Here is a 22103-nt window from a genome sequence, read left to right as displayed (position 1 = left end):
ACCAGGTTTAGATTTCATTTTTCCTAAATGTGGAACATATAGCTTTTTAATTCTAAACGTTTAGTTCTATAATGTGATAGATGCTAGAAAAGTGCAGAACTAGACTCTGATGCTGATAGGCAGGGCTAAGCATTTGCTTTCCCATATATATCATTGACATTACAAGTACTGTGCTAGACCATTTTAGACCATTAATTGATATAGCTTGGTGCTATTTAGGATGACTGACAATAGGTCTCTAGGGATTTGGAAAGGGCTGGGAATAGATCCTGGGATTCTCTGCATGGATAGCATATGCTCTTTCCCTGGGATAGGATGCTAGAAGGAAAATTTACTTTAGAAAAATAGAAATTCTCTATAACTTCTCGCTAAAAATGTGAATTCCATGAGAATATTTTCTCTTTTCCATCTCAAATGACCCACTAAAGGAATGTTATAATTAGATGCACAAGAGCCTATGGATGATAAACAAAATACGTATATTTTTATGGTGTGCAGATATATCGGCATTCTCTCTCTCTCTCTCTTTTAAATAAACTTTGAACGTCTTTCTGGGCCGAATGTTAATTTCTCTTCTTAAGGTGTTGGAACTACAAAAGGTCTTCAGGTTCAGTTCAAATTCAGAACAATAATCTCAACATTACTGTTTACAATTATAGTTTAAGCTTGAATGCTTAACTCATGTATTTGTTTATGGAAAATAACCTAGTTATTATTGCTTTGTGAACAGAAAATAGCAATTATTATATTTATATAATAATATAAAAATATATTTACCCAGCACAGTGTATTCCAACGTCACTACACCAGATTTCTTTTACTTTTTGCTGATGTACAGAATCTGCATAATAGAAGTTTCTTATGGAGCTGGATAACCACTAACACGAGCACTTTGTTTTCTTATACAGAGCCATTATGATTTAGAGAAAGGAGTTGAGAAGCAAGAGGAAAGCCAGAATTTCCCCGGCAATAATGAGCAGGGAAGCCTTCCTGCAACTAGGAAAGTGTATGAATTCTACAATGCTCCAATTGTGAAGTTCTGGTTTCACACGGTCAGTCATTGTTTATGACTGGTTGCCCCTCCTTCTGTGTGAGGGCTCATGGTTCTTAGCTGTGGCAACTTCCATAGTCTTGGAGCATAATCTTATACTCCCTTGGATCCTATGTTGCCATAGTCTTGGAGCTCCTGACCTGCCTGCTATGGTTGCTCATGATCCCAAACAGTTTATGGTCAGGTTACCCAAGGGACTGTCTGGCCCCACACATGGCTGCCTGGCAAATGTGTTCCTTGGATGCAGCACTGCTGAGAATACTGCATGCCCTAGTTTGTCCTAGAAACCAGGCTTGTCATGATATTTAGGCAGCTACAAAAGGTGTTATGAAGGATTCCTTAGAGATCACCCAGTCATTTATGAAACAGTAAGTGTACAAATGTAGGGATGGTTTTATTATTTTTAGAGTTTGTAAGACTAATTGTTGTTGTTTTTAGAATTTGTATTATTACTTTTATCTTTTTTTACACCACTTTGATGGCTTCAGGCTGTGAAACAGTTTATAAATTGGTAGTGATGATGATGCACACCCACCTTGCAGAGCTTACACAAATGGTGGTGGGGATTGTGTTGTGTGACCTATTAGTTTCCTCTTTTTTGCCACAAATGTGTGTTTATAAGGACTACGCATTGTGTTCGTGTGTTTTGTAGATGGCCTATTTAGCATTTCTCATGCTGTTCACTTACACTGTCTTGGTGGAGATGGAACCAACACCCAGCGTGCCAGAATGGCTTGTGATCATTTACATTTTCACCACCTCCATTGAGAAAATCAGAGAGGTAGGTCCTTTATTTCATTCTGATGTTTCTGCTGTCCATGCCTGTTATAGGAATTAAGACAAGCAATTATCTATGGGGTAAGCTACAAAAAAGAAATCTCCATGAAATTGAATCAATGTACAATTTCATAATAATAATTGTAGTTTTCAAAAATAGGAGCCTGGAGTTAAGTTTCCACTTTTGAATGACACACACAGGGGATAAAAAAGATTTGGGTGTAAAGCTTTTTTTAAAACAACAACAACAACAAAACCCTTTTATGTATTATATACATTTAAATGCAGAAACTTGCATAAAATTACATCTTTAGGATTTTGTTTGCAGTTCTTTTCTGCAATTTGAAAATAGCCATTTATCTCTCTCCATGTGAAGAGTTATGGGGCAGGGTTGGACCACAGTTCCTGCAGATGCCATGCAGGGATTGAGTGACTGTAATGTGGAAGACAAGGAGAGGGAGAGGGCTCAAGCCCTAGGCTTAAAGAGGGGCGAGGGGCTGCCACTGGTGGGTCGCTGCCCCTTTTGTCTTTATAGGACAGCTACCCCTACATGAAGCAATTGCTTCACTTATGTGGTGGTTGTGGTCCACTGGATAAAATGGGGCAGGACTCTGTGTTACATACACGCTTCATTAACTTCTCCGGGGTTTGCTGTGTGTAGTCCTGGAAATCGTTTTTCTTTAGATTTTATCAGGTAATTGCACCCTTTGGCTTTCATTCCTCTAATATGTTGTTACACATTCTAATAACATCATTCAGCTCAATGGTACTCATATGCATAAAGTTATTTATACATGTCTTTTTTCTAAGGTTTGGCTAACACTTTGACATCACCCTTTCACTTGCTGCTTATCAGTTTGATCTTAGCAGTATGTAATTGGACTTTGCTATATAATGCGAGGAATCTTGTTTATAACCATTCAAAGGCTCTTTTTCACCATTTGCTTAGCAAAACTGAAAAGGCCCTCTGGCGAACCCTGTTGTTCAAGAAATAAACATCTCATTTTCCACCTTCCTAATTTTGAAAACTTGCCTTTTCAAGACTGCCATGTCCTTGATAAATGACAAAGATTTGTTTCTTTTTGTTTGCACCAAAGTAAAACTAATTTGTTACTTCACTTATAAAGGCTGTTCTGCTTTTTTCCATGCCTCCTGGGGCTTATGCAATATTTATTGTCATTTTACAGCCCTTTCTTTCCATTTCACCAAGCTCCTGATTTGTTTCTTTTAAAGAACAACAACATACGTCTAACAATTGTACCCCTGCACTCACTCTGTGAAATAATGAGCAAACAGAAATACATTTCAGAAGGAAGAATAGAGATGTATTGAGGGTGCAGAGTCTTTGAGAAGCAATGCAGTGTTTCATTTCAAACTTTAAGAAGCTGTGACACTCAAGTCTTGCTCTTTCTCAGCTGTTCATATGTCATGGAAACATGGAGCCAAGCAGAGCTTTTTCCAATTTCCGAACTTGGCAACCCAGCGAGCTTCCACCTCCATTAAATACTTGCTTACCACCATCCTGACTCTTCACAGGCCCCCGGGACACTCCCAATGTGTGTCCCTGATCTAGTTATTATGAGTGGCAGGAGTGCGTGTAGGGTGGAAACCAAGGTGTTCACATGGTGTTCTAAATAGAAAAAGAATGAAATATTCTGAAACCAGATAAAAAGCATGAAGAAGAAAAAAACAGCCCAAGTCTTTTGCACTGTGTGGGACATCATGTGATGTTTTCAAGCTACCAGTTTGCAGCTGCGTTGCTTTCATATCGTAACACTGCTCCCCTGCCAAATGCAGGGAGTGGTATTTGTGGTCCACTGGCAGCAGCTGCCGGGCGATCTTCTGGTTTTGACCCTGCTGGGAGGAGGGGCATCACTTCTCCAATGGCTTCGCTGGCTGTTGGGGCTTGCCCATGGTTGCAGCCAATTGTGGGTGAGCCTGGGGGTGCTGTTCAGGGAGCAGACCAGAGGGAAAACTTCTCTCTGGTTCTCTCCCTGGCTGTAAAAGCCAGCCATGCCCAGGCCTCAGCCTCAGTTCCCACTCACCTGATGCTTTATGTGTAGGCCTGGCCAAGAGAAGTGGGCAAGACCTTGCTATGGAAGTCTTCAGTCTCCATGTTTGGGGCCACAGGGGAATTTGCCTTCTTCATAGCAATTGTCTCAACTTAATTGTGGATAAAGTTGGATCCTTAGTCTAGGTGGAAGGCAGTTCAGGAGCCCCCCCCCACTTCACCCCACCCTTGGTCCAAGGAATCAGGGTATCCTCTTAAAGGGATCCAGGAAAGGTGCTTCTGTCCTCCCAATTTGATTTATGTCATAGGGTATCTTCTTAAAGGGATCCAGGAAAGGTGCCTTCTGTCATAGGGCGATACTTAACCTTGGTTAACCATGCCAAATAATCAACCAGCAGATGAGTTGGTTAAGTCAGGATACACATCCAATGCCTGCACCAAAACCTGCTGACATCTTTAATCAATAAAGTTGAGGCCCAAGTGGTTGTCCCGTGTTTATTGCAATTTCCCCCTGCCTTGGGCTGCTCCCTGCGGCTTCTCTGTGCCCAGGCCTGCAAATATTTATATTTTATTTAAAAATATGTATGTGCCAAAATGGCTTACAACAACAAAATTAGATGTATTTTTTAAAATCACAAAAATGGAAATACACTCAGAGCTCCAATAGCATCATACTATTCCATTCTACATCCAGGAACAAGACAAAAATTATAGGACACTATCCAATGGTTATTTTGAACCTCGTGCCTGAACAGCCCTCTTCTGACTAAAATTTTAACTTGTTCCTAAGATCAGCCTCTGATCTGAGAACTGGAACATGTTACACCAATTTTTAAGAAGGGATCAAGAATGGGGATTCTGAGAATTACAGACTACCAGTAGTTAGCTTAGTGCCTGCTCCATAAAAACCGGTGAAACACATTGTTAGAGAGAGAGTTACTAAGCATATACAGAAAACAAGAAAGGACAGAATCCAAACGTTTCTTGACAAGGGCTAATAAGCGTAGAGACAGTCTCCCTTCTGTTTGCAGCAGATAGGAGCACATAAGGGAATTGTTGCCTCGAATAATTAAGGAGTTAAAATGAGAGAAGAATAAGTGAAGCGTACATTCTTGCTTCTTTCTAAACCATTTGTCCATGAGAACATTCTTGTTAATAACCAATCATTTGAAAAGAATATTTAATATGTAAGCCATGCCATCATTTCTATCTGATTCATTTGCATCCACATCACAAAGGGCATTAACATTACTATTTTAAGGGCAAGGAAACTGATGATGAAAGGTGACAGCTTGCCCAAGGTGACCCAGTGGCCTCTGACTTATGTAGGAAGATCATCTGCAGAGATACGTCATGTTCTTTACATGCCTCATATAAATTCAAGGGATGTTCCCATTTTTCTGTTAGGTATTTATTTCGGAGCCAGGAAAGTTCAGCCAAAAGGTGAAAGTGTGGATTTATGAGTACTGGAACTTTACAGATTCTATCGCCATTATCTTGTTCATGACTGGTTTTGGCTTGCGCTGGGCAGATCCTCCCCTTCACACAGCAGGAAGGTTAATTTACTGTCTGGATATAATATTCTGGTATACTCGGCTTCTTGACTTCTTTGCTGTGAACCAGCGTGCAGGTCCCTATCTGACAATGATTGGGAAAATGGTAAGTATTTAGATACAGAGCACTTTCTCTTATAGAGCTACACGAGAGGCAGAATTTCAGCTAATGAAGTTTGAATCTTCACCTATGAAAATTTTGCCTGTTATATATGAAGTAGAGAGAAATGTAAAGCACCACCACACACTGGCCTAGTCAACATGCTAAGCCAAACGTGTCACCATGCTGCTGTGAGCTAGACCATGGATGCAGTCCTTAGCCTCCTGTCCAAACCCAGACTTGTGGTTTATCTCCCCCAGACAAACCGTGAGTGGTAAGCCATAGAACAAACTTTGGCTACAGGTTGTGGTTTTCCTGGGGTGAGACACATTCAAACCTAGTTTCATGGCTTCGCCTACAGCAGCACAACTGCAGGGGGAATGGAGGAAGAGCAAATGAGCCATGATTTTTTATCTGGGAGCATGCACATTTGCAGACTAGGTCGTTGCCTGTCTTTGCCCTATCTGTGTTGTTGGAAGTATAAGAGGAGGGAAATAATTCTTATATATCTGAATTATTTAGTAGTCCTATTTCTAGAATGAAGACATTGGCCTGCAAGACTTGCATAAAGCACCAGCCCTAGTCTTTTGCTATTCCTTTTGCTATTCTTTGTACTATGCCAGGTACTTATTCTGGGTGCTGCCCTTTTAGATTAAGTGCATTTGATTGACTTGACAGGAACTTGTACATAAGTAAGTACAGGACTGCTGCCATTCTGAATAACTGAACATCAATACATCCAATAAGATGCAGTACTGATACAGCGTTTCTCCATAAGTTGTTTAAAATAACAAAATAATGTGCTGTAGCCACAGGAAACAATTTTTTTCACCTTGCAAAATCACACCACTCTGATCACTGTGTTTTCTTTTTCGTGCAGACAGCAAACATGTTTTACATTGTAATTATGATGGCCATAGTATTGTTAAGTTTTGGAGTTTCTCGAAAAGCAATACTCTCTCCACATGAGCAGCCTTCATGGAGCCTTGCACGAGATATTGTATTTCAGCCTTATTGGATGATGTTTGGTGAAGTATATGCAGGAGAAATTGATGGTAGGTCTGATTTCACTGAAATGCTGCATCCAACAAAATGTGAACAATTATATAGCATATCTATCACTTAACACAGCCACAAGAAAAGGTAGCATTTTCAGAAATTTTGCAGCTGTGGGAAAAGCCAGATTCCCCATTCCCTTCATTTTTTCCAGGAGAAAGTCTTTATTATTTATATATAATTATTATAATATAGATATAGATATAGAATCATATATTACTTCTTTTTCTGCTTTAGCAGCACAAAATGTATCATGTATAACTTAGAATATAAAGTTGAGTGATTGAGCTACTCAGCGTGTTGTTGTTGTTTAGTCGTGTCAGCAGAGGTATGAAATTTAAACCCACAAATGCCATAGTTTTGTAGAAGCAAAAGTGAGCATATATCAATTTGTAGTTCACCTGTAGGTCTTGATTACAGTTCAGTTCTCAAATTCTCAAATTTTTCCTCTGATATTTTGGCATTCACAACAGTTCTTTTGAAGTTTCTGCTTCATGCCACTGGTTGAATCCTGACAAGACAGAAGTACTGTTCTTGGGGGACAGGGGGGCGGGCTGGTGTGGAGGACTCCCTGGTCCTGAATGTGGAAATTGTGCCCCTGAAGGACCAGGTGCGCAGCCTGGGGGTCAATTTGGACCCACAGCTGTCCATGGAGGCACAGGTCAGATCTGTGTCCAGGGCAGCTGTTTACCAGCTCCATCTGGTACACAGGCTGAGGCCCTATCTGCCTGTGGACTGTCTTGCCATAGTGATGCATGCTCCAGTTAACTCTCGCTTGGACTACTGCAATGTGTTCTATGTGGGGCTACCTTTGAAGGTGACCCAGAAACTGCAACTAATCCAGAATGCAGCAGCTAGACTGGTGACTGGGAGTGGCTGCCAGGTGTCATCCTCCTCTTCCCCTTCCTGGGTCACAAAAGCATGCCATGGCCCAATACCCTTGGTTGGGGGGAAAGAACAAGCCTTCTTGGCCTATGAATGAGAAATCTATCATTAATTAGCTGACCATTCCTATGCTAGAGTTGCATACAGAAGTTTTCCTTTATAATTTACAGCTTGTGAAGCAAACCCCAACTGCCCTCCTGGTTCCTTCCTCACACCGTTCCTTCAAGCTGTCTATCTCTTTGTACAGTACATCATCATGGTCAATCTGCTGATTGCTTTCTTCAAGTAAGTGCCTGTCATATTTCCCGTTGGGTTTATTGGTGCTATTTCTACATTAAGTGGACCCCCCCCCCCCCGCCTGGGGCTCCACCAAAAGGAGTAAGAGAGGAGAAGCAGCATTCTGGACTGCCATGATAAATGAGCGGAATGGTTTACCTTCTGCTCATCTTTAGTAGATTACACAACTTTAAGCTTCATTTTCAGCTGCCTGTGGACAAAGGGAAACTTTTATACAAGTTAACAACCACCACTAAATTTGTTAGTGCTAAGATTGCCAACATCACCTGCAGACACTGTGGTGCCCCTTAATGCAGTGGTTTTCAACCAGTATGCCATGGCACCCTGGAGTGCATTGAATGTTGGCCAGGGTGCCGCAGGCATCACTGGCCTCTGTCCCTCTTTCCTCGAATGCCCTCTCACATCTCTGCCTCACAAAGGTTTCCACAGCTGTTCATTGCAGCAGCCCTGCTGCTGCTGCTGCTGCTGCCACTACTGCCTCCCAAGGGAAGGTGCTGGCCTCACGTTCACCTTTCGCCAATCTCCATTGGGCCACTAAGGTGGGGGGCATCCTCTGCCCAGATCCCTGTGGGGCAGTGTGAAGAGGCACCTCTCTTTGGGGCAGAGGGCAGCTCAGAGACCAGGGGCGGCAGCAGCAGCTGCCTAGAGGACTCCCAAGGACATGGGAGAGGATAGAAGGCTGGGGGAACACTCCACAAAGGAGGGTGTTCGAAAAAGGGTGAGAGGCTGCCAGCTCTGCAGGCAAGGGGGGGGGGACATAACTGGGCTCCTGAGTCCCACAGGGGAGTCACAGAAAGAATATAGGTTGAAATCCTCTGTCTTAAGGACTTAGCCTCATGTCTGCAATGCTTCCATGGCCCCTCCCTTGTTGTCTTTCTGGGTAAAAAACCATGAAGCTGTACACCGTGGATCAATATTTTTGTGGTGCTGGCAAACTCAGGATCTGTTCTTTAACTTGCATGGCCTACCACTGTAATCTTTAATTTGATAGGTTGGGGGGGGGGTGGGCTGTGTAAAATCATACAAATTCATGAAGACCCATTTTAATTCTTCTGGACCCCACTTTCATCCAGAGCCACGCACGCACACACACACACACACACCACACACACACACACACACATCTTTTTTATCTGGTGGTTGTGGAGAAGAAATCTGGGGGAGGGTGGTGGAAGAGGTAACCAGAGTGGACCCACAGCACCCTCTCAAAATTCCAAATGTGCTGAATGATTTTGTAAGACCCGTGAGATAAAGTGAAGGATGAAAAGACACATGTATTTGGTATGTTGGCATTTCCCTGTATGTCAGACACATTTTTTTAATCCTCTCAGTTGTATGAGCTTCTGTTGCAGCTGAGCAATTCAAAGGAACAAGTCATAAGTAACTGCTTTGATGTTGTCTGTTTGAATATGTTTATTTTAAAAATTACCGTATTTTTCTGTGTATAAGACTAGGTCCCCGACCCCTAAATATAATGTCAAAAATTAGGGGGCGTCTTATACATGGATACATATATCCCCCATTTTCTTAAATCTGAGTCCCCAAAAATAGGGGTCGTCTTATACATGGGGGCATCTTATAGATGGAAAAATACAATATTTTTGTTGGTAAAAAGCTTAATAAACCGAATCAGTATTGCCATTATTAGTAAGCATTATGTGTCTAGATCCCACAGTCTCACTCTTTGGGCAACTCTGGTCTCTATATTTTGCTTGATTAATATATTTACCTTTTGTTCATTATCTTAATTTATATATTGTACTACATATTTTAACATTGTTTTTTTTTTAAAAGTCCTATGGATCTCTCTCTTTCCCACACCCCTTTTCCTTTGCATCCACAGTAATGTTTATTTTGATATGAAGTCCATATCGAATAAACTCTGGAAATACAACCGGTATCGGTACATCATGATGTATCATGAAAAGCCATGGCTACCACCGCCTTTTATCATACTGAGCCATATTGGCATCCTCATAAATTGCCTTTGCCATCGCCGGCTGCCAAATGAGCTGGACCGAGAAGAGGGGCATGTTGAACTGAGTAAGCAGAGCCTGTTCTTTCGGGTGCTCCTGATATTCACTAAATCCATAGACCTTAACTTTCCATGGGACCTTAACTTTGTTTCTGTTCCTCATAAACATAAGGACTGTTCCATGTACTTAGAGCAGTTAAACAATATTTGCACCTCGGAGCTGTTTCCATTTCAGTGGCAGGTGCATTGCTCCTTAATATGTTTTCTGGAACCATATAACGCCTAAGACATAAGAAGACATAGGAAAACAGCACCATCCAGTGGAATCTGACTGCCAAAACTTAGCTGTAGTGACTTGATCATTCTTCAACAAATCATGGTACAGTTCCAAAGTAGATTGAAAGCCATGTTTGGGAAGCATGCACTCTATCACAAGTACACACCTGAATTCAACGTTTATTTGTCAGTCTCACTAATGCAGTTGCCACTGGTATTTTCAGCATAGGAACAGTTTGGAAATTGTGAAGAAGGTGCTTTCTAGATGCATTGTAGTTATTCATGGTATAGTTCACGAAGCCAAAAAGCAAGAAATGGAAATGAAATTGAAATGTGAAATTCTCATTTTGGGTTGGGGCTGAAGGAACAAACAAAACAGGAATTAGTGCTGTAGAACAAAAATAATACAAGTAGATTCTATGGGCAAGGATCCAACCAGGTGCACCCATAGGCGCCGACTCCATGGGGCTTGAGGGGGCCCGAGCCCCCTCAAAAATTCGTTTGGGGGGGCTCCCCCCCCCAATAATCTCCGGCGCCCCTCCAGCAGAGCGCCATCGCCGCCCCTCCCCCAGCCCAAAATGCACAGGGAGGGGCGGGCTGCATGCCTCCTGCCCTCCCTCCCGAGCAAAAGCTCCACCCAATTTCCTTTGGAGCTGATTAATAGGCGCAGCACGCTCTCCCCTATTCGCTCACGAGGAGGCGGCGCCACTTTATTTTCATATTCATGAGCTTATTTATTATTCATGAGCTTTCCCAGGCCCCCCCAATATTTTTTATAAGTCCGCGTCCCTGGGTGCACCAAATAGGATATTTTAATTTTTTTCTTCTTTGCACGGTCCGTGCCCTGTCTCAAACTGTATTCTGAAGTTTCCTTAGTTTCAAAAGTGGTTTGCTGGAGCCCTGGGCAGATATTCAAGGAATGTGTCCTTTGAGGAGGAAAGAACTGGGAATTGTACCTGCTGCCCCTGCTGCCAAAGACCACATGTTTATGTGAAGGTGTGAATAGAGTCTCAATGTTTTCAAAATTGCTTGAAATCTCTTACCTGGTCAAGTGATTAATTTTGCCCTTTCAAGTGCCACATCAAAGTTGTCCCCTCAATGGTGAATTTGTTTACCTGTGACATACTGTGGCGCCACATGTCCTGGTCTCAAACATGGTTGCACTGCCCTTCACACCTCCTGTCTAATATTCTTTGGAAATTCATGCCATTGGAAGTGCATTAGGCAGAGTGAGGTAACAACATCTCTGTTGTTAAAATAAGATCCAACTGCTCTCCAATCAGCTTCTGTACATGGGGTGGGCACCTTGCATTTCACCTTAGACAGCAAAATATTTCCAGCCAGCCCTTTGCAAGTGACATGTTTACGTCACTGTGTTTAAACTTTCTTCAAATCACCATTATCCAGAGCTGTATCTGAGTGATGAGGAATTGAAAAAACTTCATGATTTTGAAGAGCAGTGTGTGGAAAAGTACCTGCATGAGAAGAATGGAAGCTTGCATTCCAGTGACAGTGAAAGGATTCGTGTGACAACTGAAAGGTAAGATAACTTTTCCCCTGACAATGTTAGTTGTACTGCAATTCATAGAAGATAGTACAAAAACAAGCTGGAGTGCAGGACCGCAGTCCTAAATACACAGGTTCATGTAATTCTTGTTGTCTATGCAGAATCAGACATGTTCAGAAAGGTATAGCTAATATACTGAGAAAAAGTGGGGTTGTGCATATGGACGTTTGTATTGAATGTCAGCCAAAATGCAGCTAAACTCATTGAGTTCCCTTAGTATGTTAAATGCAGCAATGCTTTTCATTATTTAAGGGCACATGGAGTACCACCTTCTACTGATTCAAGTGTTTACATTCAAGTGTTGGTGAATGTAAAAAGCAATAATATATTAGGGAGAAAAAGATTTTCAATTTGATAGCCTCTTTAAATTTTTCTCATGGTTTCTATACCCCAAAAACCCACTTATAGTGGATTTCAAGTCTACCAAATCTATTTCACTTCTCAAAATGTCTTTCAACAAGATCCTATTTCCAAATAGTAGCAAAACTTAAACAGTTTTTTAAGGTGAAGGCTTAGAAAGATTACCTGAAGTTATTTGGCTAAATTAAGCTAACAGACAAGACAAGGGTTTATACAACTCCACTATGGGCCCTGTCATAATCTAAAAGGATGTTGTTGAAAGACATTTTGAGAAGTGAAATAGATTTGGTAGACTTGAAATCTACTATAAGTGGGTTTTTTGGGTATAGAAACCATGACAAAAATTTAAAGAGGCTAGCAAATAGAAAATCTTTTTCTTCCTAATATATTATTGTTTTTTACATTCAGCAACTCTTGCAGATCTGAAGATTTTTCAATTACAAAAGAGCAATACTTCATTTTATACACTCATTTCAAACATAGCTACCAGTTTCCACTTCGAATCATAGAATTGTAGAGTTGGACTTATAGTTTCTTTATAGTTATCCGGTATCAAATTTTTATGAAAGTATACAACATAATTTGTTATTCTGTAGCACACTCTAGTTCTCGGGAGAAGAATATATTAATTCTACAATTAAATTATTGATTGATTTGCCACATTAGTATCATATTTATTTGTAATTTATATACTAACTTTCATTTCAAAAGAAACACCAAGGCAGTTCACAAGACAATAAGGCAACAACAAAATACAACAATAAAAACCATGCCAATGAAGCAGAAACATCAATCTCAATTACAGTAGCCCGGAAATGCTGGGAGCCAACATTAATGGTTATGAAATATCCAGATAAATAAATAAATAAATATTTTTTTACTAGCCAGCAGAAGCATCCCACAGTTGGTGTCTGCCTGATATCCAACAGGAAATCTCTCCACAGGATGGGAGCCACCATGGAGAAAGCAATTCTCCACCCCACTTTGAGCCAGATGCGTTCAGGTCATAGTACACGGGAGAAGGAGTTGGCCAGATCCAACAGGCTCTTGGGTTCTCTCTGGGAATCTGATCCTCAGCTATACAGGACCTCTTTAGCCAATACAATGGTTTCATTCACTATTTGAAAAATGAAATGTTATTAATTTAACTGATATACTGAAGAATATATATAATGCAGTTTTTAATACATCTGTTATTTTCTCCTAGAGTGGAAGAGATGTTTTCACAACTGAAGGAGGTACATGAGAAAGTATTTTATGTCAAAGACGCTTTGCTTGCCCTGGATAGCCAGCTCGGACACTTACAAGACCTCTCTGCTTTAACCGTCGATACGCTTAAAGTCATTTCAGCTGTGGACACTTTGCAAGTAGAGGAGGCCCTTCTTGCTCACAAGAAGCATCAAACCTATAGGAAGCTTCCCCATAGCTGGAGCAATTCCATGTGCTCTAAGGCTTTGGGCAGTATGGAAAGTGTGTGTGATAAGAAGTATAATTACTACAGCATGCCACCTTCTCTTCAGAAAAGCTTGGCCAGGACACATTGGCCACCAGGGGCTCATTGTGGCATTCTTGGTGCCCTGGACTACAAAGAGATCAAATCAATAAGCAAACACCAGGAGCAAGAAATTGAAAATGACACACTGACCTCTGGGGTATCGTCAGAGTGTAAATCAACCCCTAGATATGGACAATTCCTCCTGGTTCCTTCTGGTCAGCAAGGAGCCTCTTTATCTGAGAATGCCACCTTAAGTTCAGCCTTCACAAGTAGTCTGCTCAGAGAAGATGAACTGCAAGCTCAACCCCAAACAAAGCATAGCAGCATCACTGCTCAGCTGGATGTGCACATGGCTCCAGAAAGAAATCCAGTTATCAGTGAAAAATGGGAACTGGAATTTTCATCCCACAAAGAGGATAGTGAAAATATCACTGAACCCTATTTGAACTTCCAAGAACCTAGAATTGCCAGTGAGGTCTCTATCCGTTCTCATCAACACAGTGAGGAACCTGAAGGAGGTTATGTGAACTGGGGGTTCTTGGGAGATGATGAAAAGAGTTATTTTAGCAACAAGTCAAGGCAGTTGCCATGCACACATTTGACCTACAATAAAGGCTGCCGTAATCCTCAACATGCACAGATAAATGAATCCAAATCGTTTTCCTGCGCTTCTGACAGATCCGGCTACAGTAGTGACAGCTCCCAGTCGCCTCTCCCATTCCAGCGCAGCATGTCAGTCTGGATCAATCCACGCAGGAAAAACTGGCCTTTCGGCAAGGGAAGTGGATTCTGGTCCCGCAAAGCAGAGAAAGTGGGAAAGACCTTCAGAATAAAAGGTAATGGCTACACATTGTTAGTGCTGTTTGGTTGATTTTACTGCTGTTCTTATGCATTAATCTTCTGGTGGTTTCCTGTTTTGCTTTGCTTTGTTTTTAATAAGGATTTTTTAAAGCATACCTTGAACACTATTATGAAAGACAATATATAAATGTCTTGAGTAAACAAATAAATGTTACGTAGCTTTAAGCCACTTTCCACAAAGAAGTTCCAAGCTCTTCCCACTTGTTTAGGGGTCATTGTTGAGTGATAGCTGTGGGATGGTGGTTGTCCTCCGCTTCAGTATTGGACTACCCTAGATCTGCTGCACTCAGAAACTGAGCTTTAAAACATGAGCTTGAAAGCTTGGGGCAAAAGGTCAGTGTGGATGAGCCCTAAGACTGCAAATGAGTCTATAAACATTAATAATTTTATATATTTATACTGAGATTAATTTTCTACACTTCTAGTCCACCAGGGTGGCTTGCAACAGTTTAAAACGACAATGTCATAAAATGCAGTAAAAATGCAGTAAAATGCAACATTAAAAATAAAATGCAATCTGCAGGCATTACTTACCTGAGAGTAATGTCAATTGAACAGTGTAGGACTTCTCTCTGAGTAAATAACCATAGGCTTACATTTTGCAAGCACAACATAAATGATAAATATTGACCACAATGTGATGACTGCAAACATGTAGTCTAAGGGGAAGGGGAGGCAGTGTAACAGAGGAAAGTGTCCAGAATTCTTTGCATTAGTTTCAATTTCCACCAATGCACTATCAAAGCAAATAATATATTACGCTGCACAGTTTTAAAATTTAAGTTTGTTTAAATGTGACATGCACACCCTTATACACAGTAGTAAAATGGTTAGATATTAAAACTGTTAATACTGTAACATTCCAATCCTTTGTGTGACTGCTCAGAAAGTCTCAATGAATTAGTTCAATTAGGTAGGTGTGAAACTTTATTGAGTTTTCTTTGAAATATGAATTTAGTTGCCTCCTCCCCACCCCCTGCCTTTTTACTCTCAGAGCTATCCAAATCTGCAGAGTCACATCAGCCAGTGTTGGCAAAAGCAAAACTTGGAAACAAAGAAAGGAAGTCTTCGAGGAAGAAACAGAAAACTCTTCAGGTGCCGGTAGGTGAAGGTGGAATTAGAATTGTATGTCCTTTTTCTGTTTTTTAGCAAGCTGAGTAAATATAGAATTACACAGTTATGAAAGCTCAGCTCTGCTTTCAAGGTGATTATTTAAATCTGTTACTGGCCTGGCTGATTAATCATTGCATATTTGGAAACTGCTTGGCTCACGCTCACATTATTGGGGGGGGGGGGAAGCAAGTAGCTCTGAGTGAAATCCACACACCCCTTTTTACTCTGAGTAAAAACATCTTGGCTATGACTTCTGACAAGTGTTAGTGAATAGCTGTAGTACTTCCTCTTTGTTACTGCTAATGCTTTATTCATTTAACATTTGCAAACAATGATCTGCCCTCCCCATTATGTATAAGGGACTTTCCTGCTAGAGTGGTTTGAAAGGATTATGCTACTGGCAACTTAAGCTCAACTACCTGTCATCTTTGGCTGATTACTGTTTTTCCTTTTCTTTTGGCAGATGATTACAGTTGATGGTTGTCCCCAGAGCACCCAAGTTAGTTCAGAGCCACTTGAAAGCAGACCTGTGGGAGACAAATGGGAACACAGAACAAATGAGCTAACTTCACCTCCCTTCAATCAGCTAAGTATGTAATCCAAAGCAAATGATAGGTAGAATATGAAACGTTTGGTGGCAGCCAGGACCCATAAATACCACCCACAATGGCCTTCTTAAGAGAACAAATTGTGGGGATAGGCTATTAAATTTATTGTGAAGTATCTCTCCTGCTGTATCATCTGGGTCTGGATTGACTTCCAGAAATTTCACACTTTTCTGGTAGTTTATTGGCTGTTTGTCTCAAGCCAAGAGCCCTTCAGTTTAGCTTATACCAGCAAGCTGCAAGGTTGAAAAACCATTGAGACAGGTAAGAGGAGCCAAATAAAGGTAAAGGGACCCCTGACCATTAGGTCCAGTCGCTGATGACTCTGTGGTTGCGAAGCTCATCTCACTTTACTGACCGAGGGAGCCAGTGTACAGCTTCCGGGTCATGTGGCCAGCATGACTGAGCCGCTTCTGGCGAACCAGAGCAGTGCACGGAAACACCGTTTACCTTCCCGCCGGAGCGGTACCTATTTATCTACTTGCTTGTCGTGCTTTCAAACTGCTAGGTTGGCAGGAGCTGGGACTGAGCAACGGGAGCTCACCCCGTCGTGGGGATTCGAACCGCCGACCTTCTGATTGGCAAGCCCTATGCTCTGTGGTTTAACCCACAGCGCCACCCGTGTCACCAAATCCACCTGACCCTTCCCCAAACCTCCCTTTCACACTTATAGACTACGTAATCAGTGACAGATTACAGGTCAGCTTCCAAGAAAATAGGAAACCTGGGAACAGTATAGTGCATACTTCTCTTCTACAGAGTTAATGATATCCCTCAATGCATACTGCTAGAAAAATGTGTTTTGATTTGATTGCCTATGTATTATACTCCATTTGTGGCACAGTAATGACCTTAATGAATAGGAAGTTGTTTTATTTCTACTCCCTGAGCATCAACACTACATTTGAAATACTGACCTGGGTGAGGTGACAGGGTATGATTCCAATTCTATTGCTTTAGAGGGCACGATAGCATCAAGAGCTTGCATACAACTTGATTTTGCAGATCTGCTGGAAACTTTCCATAGATTCTGAACAGGAAAGTTGTGATGGACCTTCCCACATTGGAGTGTCGCCAGAATAAGCTGACCTTCTTCCTCCCAAAATGGAAAATGCTCACCTCATTGCCAAGCTGATCTGAATGTGGTGCATGGGCTGCTCAAATTCCCTCTCCTTGTTTCCTATTCCCTTCAATGTCACAGCAGGTGCCTGTGCTGTGGTGACAGCATACCTCCTCTTGCCCACTGTCTGCTGTGGTGATGGGGACAAATATTGGGGGCAGTAAGTAAGCCTCCCATCAACTTTTATTTGTGGGGGTGGCGGCAGCGAAGGGACCTTGGCCCCTAAGAGTTGGCATCTATGGGTGAGAAGCAATGCACCAGGTTGCAAAGGCTCAAGCAGCCCATAAGAAATGCAATGTTTCCAGTTATATTGCAGTAGTCTGCACATTTCTCAGAGGCACAGAACATCCTGTTCAGACTGGCCTATTCATGCATACATGCTTGCATTTGTCTGTCTTTTAAAAAAAGTTCATATGTGTTCTTGCTGTGTTTGCTTACTTGGCTAGGTTTGGACCGTATTGGTTGTCTGCGCCAGAGAATGAAAAACCAAGAAACGGCAAGACACACGGTACAGATTTGTGACTACCTCAGGCAATCACAAGAGGTAAGGCTTGAAGACATAAAATACTGCTAGTCAGCTCTTTACCTTCTATAAATCTATGCCCAACCCACAGATTCTTGTGCTATATCTTGGTCTGAATTCACGGCTGAGCAATAGGAAGAAACTTTTCTTGAGAAATTTCATTTTATGCAGCAGGCAGAGTAGACTCTGGGTAAGAAATAAGTAATTAACCACTTAACCTTCAGAAAAGATTAATAAAAAAGCCATTAAACTATTGAATCATGAAATGGGAGTCTATATGAAGAAGATACTTTTTTTGAAACCAAGGTTTTATATGGTAATTCTCTAGGCCATTAAGAAAATAGAGTGAGTGGGGTCGGCTCTATTGAAGAACGATACTAAGCAAACTTCTTAGCTGTTTCATGATATAATTATTCCTTGCAATTTGGGGATTAAACTCATCCTGCTATTTGTATTTTGGATTATGCATTTACCTTTAGATTTTTTCCCTTTCCATTTGAACTAATTTATGCAAACTAAAGTAGTGAAAACCAGAATGTCAATGGCAATTCAAGTCGATGATGTTTTTGCCAATGACTTAAGCAGACTAGCTTGCTGATCAAAACAGACTTGGGAATAGAATTGGTAGGGCATTTTAACTGCTTCTCTTGATACCACAAAAGTCTTTATAAACATACTGCACCAAAATAGAGTAACCTCCCAGCTTAGGTCAAACATTGCCATCTTGGTGGTTCCTTGCCTTGCAGGTCTTTCCCACCTGGCCTGGGAGGTCAGGGCCCTGACTGATGGCAATGCCAGAAGCTGAGGCTAAACAGAATATTTGGCTGGGGCATGGGCATAGCCAGGAGAGGTCAGTGGGTCAGCTGCCTGCCTCTAAATCAAGTGAACAAATATAAATACTTCACTAATTGACCAATTGTGTCACAGATAGCTTGGTTCTGCTATACCTAACATAAATCCTGCTCCCCAAACATAATTCCTGGCTACATTCATGGGCTGCGGTATTTCTACTGTTGTTGATGCTATTTTTTTGTATCTTTATTTTTAGATCTTTTGATCTATGTGGAAATAGTTCAATTTGGTTGTGTACTTTTTGATGTGTTTCATTTATTTTTTATGACTACCTGTTTTACATTTGTAATTATGTAGATATTTTTATGTAGTATGCCGCCTTGAGCATAATTTTAACAGTGGAAAGGTGGCATACAGATAAAATGATGTTGATGATTTCTAGATAACATGGCTGCAGACTTGAGGACAACATGCCCAAGCAGCCATGAAATCAGGACATGTTTTAATTGAGAAAATGTGTTTGCCATTTCCCTTCCCTTTCAGGATTTAAATAACAGCATGACTTGGACTAGGAAAAATAGGAAGAATAATTTGAGCCGGAGCCATTCGTAAGTAGTCCTGTTTGTATCCCCAGGCACATCTGTCTTCCTTGTTTCACTTTGGATATGCAACATTGCTAATATCACTGCACAACAAATTTTGACAAAAGTAACACCTCTGAGATAAAAGTAACCGTTTCTTGTAGATGAGTTGAGGAGCTGAACCCGAATATGACAATGAAAATGCAAAATTGGCTACTGTTTCTTAGAGATCTGCAATAGTTTATTACATAATCAAGGAATATGTACATACAACAAGGACCAGTGAGAGCCAGGTTCTTTGTCTGATGCCACTCTGCCTGTTCCTCAGGATCATCTCTGCCAAACGTCCAACAGTAGTCAGCCAACATGGAAACAGACCACTTTTCCTGGTATTGTTTCTCCATTGTTGCAATTTCCTAATGAAAATGTTCACCATGTTCATGACTTGCCATACCTGTAGTTGCCAGGGAATAAATCCAAGTAGGAATGGAAAAAGTGCATCTTTAAGGACATATAACAGCCAAGTTTATAATACAGAGACAACATGTTCTCAACCAGTTTGTTGCAGTTTTCTGTCCTGACATTCCTGAGGAAGTTAGTTAACACCAGACAAAACACACCCCAGGTTTTTTTCCTGTCACCCTGAAGCAGGTTGTAAAACATACTGTCTTTGAAGAAGAAGAAGAAGAGGAGTTTAGATTTGATATTCCGCTTTATCACTACCCCAAGGAGTCTCAAAGCAGCTCACAATCTCCTTTCCCTTCCTCCCCCACAACAAACACTCTGTGAGGTGAGTGAGGCTGAGATACTTCAGAGAAGTGTCACTGGCCCAAGGTCACCCAGCAGCTGCATGTGGAAGAGTGGGGAATCGAACCCAGTTCACCAGATTATGAGTCCACAGCTCTTAACCACTACACCACACAGATCTGAGGACCCACAAAAAAAGCCCTCTTTAATTTTCGCTTCACTGAGCTGAGGGAATTTTGCAGCCAGGTACTTGAAAGGTGATCAAGTCCAGTCCAGGCTTTTACAGTTTTTTTCACCAGACCAAGCTTGATGTGTAGAGGTGGTAGTAGGATTTTGTGTGTTTCTGCCAGTGCTGGGTATTTCACATTCTTCTCTCCAACCTTCAGATATTTTCTCTCGGGCCAGTCTTTGCTCAGCTGTTCCATCAACATAGACACTACCTTCATGACACCACAGAGAAGGCAGTCATTCTGGCTGTACTGAGGACAGTCTAACGGCTGTTTTAGGTTGCCATAGGCTTCCTGGCCTGCGTGCCTGGGGCCACCAATCCAGTGTCAGTACTTCTCAAGATGAACAATTCTAACAGCCCCATATTGTCCTGCACATCTTCTTAATGTGGGCATAATTTTATGTTCCCTTCCAATGTCTGTAGCATTATTTGTTTCTCCATGTGGTACTGCACATAAGTTTATGTGTAAAGATGAAAAACTTCGTTTTCCCTCCTGCATTTATTATATACTTAATATGGAAATATTTTTTTTCAAGCACATAAAACTAACTTCAATATTTTCTTTTGAACAGGTTGAGTAGTTCAGATGGAACTCTTGGTAAGCATTTTTCTTATTTGTAAATTGCATAGTTATAAAATGTATAATTAGAATAGACCTTGGTCTTTTCAAAAGTCTATTAATATCAGCTCACCATTTTTAGACCTTCCTATAGTTGTGGTACATAATTCAGAGGTTGACTTGGAGACTTCTGCAATGAAAATACACTTCCATTTATGACTTTTTTTAAAGTTAATGCTTCAGATAAACTGTCTTCAGAGGAGTCCTAGAAAAGATGAGGCCATGCTTTGCTAGACATCTGATGGTGAATGTCTGTGAAACCTGAAAGGTCACATATGTATCAGCCTAACAGATTGGAGACCTGTGCTCAAACTAACAAAATGAATTTCAATAGGGACAAATGTAAGGTTATGCATTTAGGCAGGAAGAACCAGGTGCACAAATATAAGACGAGGGACACCTGGCTTGCCAGTAGTACATGTGAAAAAGGATCTAGGGGTTTTCGTAGACCACAAGCTTAACACGAGCCAACAGTAGAACCCAAACCATGGTAAAAGCTTACAAATATATGCACAAAGCATAGCATATAGTTGCTTGTGTGCCACCATACATGAAGTCAGTTTAGACATCATTCCAAAGTATAGTTAGCACAAGCCATGGTTTGCACACCGTGTGTCTGATTCTGGTTTGTCAGAGAAGCTAACCATGTATTGTTAGTTCAAACTGCATCACACCTAACCATAGTTAGGCATCCCAAACCATGCTCTGCCACTGATGATGTTTGAATTGAGCCTCTGTTTCAAGTAAGATTATGGTACACGGGTGGCACTGTGGGTTAAACCACAGAGCCTAGGACTTGCCGATCAGAAGGTTGGCGGTTCGAATCCCTGCAATGGGGTGAGCTCCCATTGCTTGGTCCCAGTTCCTGCCAACCTAGCAGTTCGAAAGCACGTCAAAGTGCAAGTAGATAAATAGGTACCGCTCTGGCGGGAAGGTAAACGCCATTTCCGTGCACTGCCCTGGTTCGCCAGAAGCAGCTTAGTCATGCTATATGCCGGCTCCCTCGGCCAATAAAGTGAGATGAGCGCCACAACCCCAGAGTCGGTCACGACTGGACCTAATGGTCAGGGGTCCCTTTACCTTTACCTTTTCATGTAAGATCAGAGTTTGCTTTGTACATTATAGAATCTAGGCCACTTTATAAATGTCTCTTTATATTAGTTTTGCTTCTTGCAAACAGATTTGTCTGTTTTAAATTTTACAACATCTTAGATGTCATTAGTTAATGAAGCAGTATTGCTATAACATTATTGTCATCATGTAGTTAATGGAATGCATAATGACTGAGGATGGAATTGAGGAGATCAGACCTTTGGGATCCCATGAAGCACAGTGGACAGTAAAGGGTTTTTTATCGTCCCTAAAGTGCAATTTCCAGCTCTTAAGCTTTGGGCTGAGTGTCCTTGAGTTGACTATTGCCTGTCATTCTGTGTTCTGCAGCATAATTACGTGTTGTTTTATTGACAGTTTACACAGGCTACATTTTGTACTTTATAGCACAATTAAATTA

The 22103-nt window shown here is 41.3% G+C and overlaps 1 protein-coding gene across 5 annotated transcripts in view; it reads left to right on the top strand.

The window, feature by feature from the left end:
* Positions 1-22103, top strand: part of TRPM6 (transient receptor potential cation channel subfamily M member 6) — an 82993-nt gene that overhangs the window by 41780 nt on the left and 19110 nt on the right. For all 5 annotated transcript variants that reach the window (XM_081930356.1, XM_081930355.1, XM_081930353.1 and 2 more), the window contains 13 exons: positions 909-1052; positions 1704-1832; positions 5247-5498; positions 6373-6547; positions 7604-7718; positions 9574-9773; positions 11389-11521; positions 13116-14239; positions 15259-15365; positions 15841-15967; positions 17549-17646; positions 18961-19025; positions 20547-20572. In XM_081930356.1, the coding sequence (XP_081786482.1) occupies positions 909-1052; positions 1704-1832; positions 5247-5498; positions 6373-6547; positions 7604-7718; positions 9574-9773; positions 11389-11521; positions 13116-14239; positions 15259-15365; positions 15841-15967; positions 17549-17646; positions 18961-19025; positions 20547-20572 (2695 nt within the window). The remainder of the gene's footprint in view (positions 1-908; positions 1053-1703; positions 1833-5246; positions 5499-6372; positions 6548-7603; positions 7719-9573; positions 9774-11388; positions 11522-13115; positions 14240-15258; positions 15366-15840; positions 15968-17548; positions 17647-18960; positions 19026-20546; positions 20573-22103) is intronic.

Source organism: Podarcis melisellensis (genome assembly GCF_964234715.1).
Source record: "Podarcis melisellensis genome assembly, chromosome: 11".
Lineage (NCBI taxonomy): Eukaryota > Metazoa > Chordata > Lepidosauria > Squamata > Lacertidae > Podarcis > Podarcis melisellensis.
The sequence above is the reverse complement of the archived record's forward strand: the minus strand, read 5'-3'. Positions and strand labels throughout refer to the sequence as shown.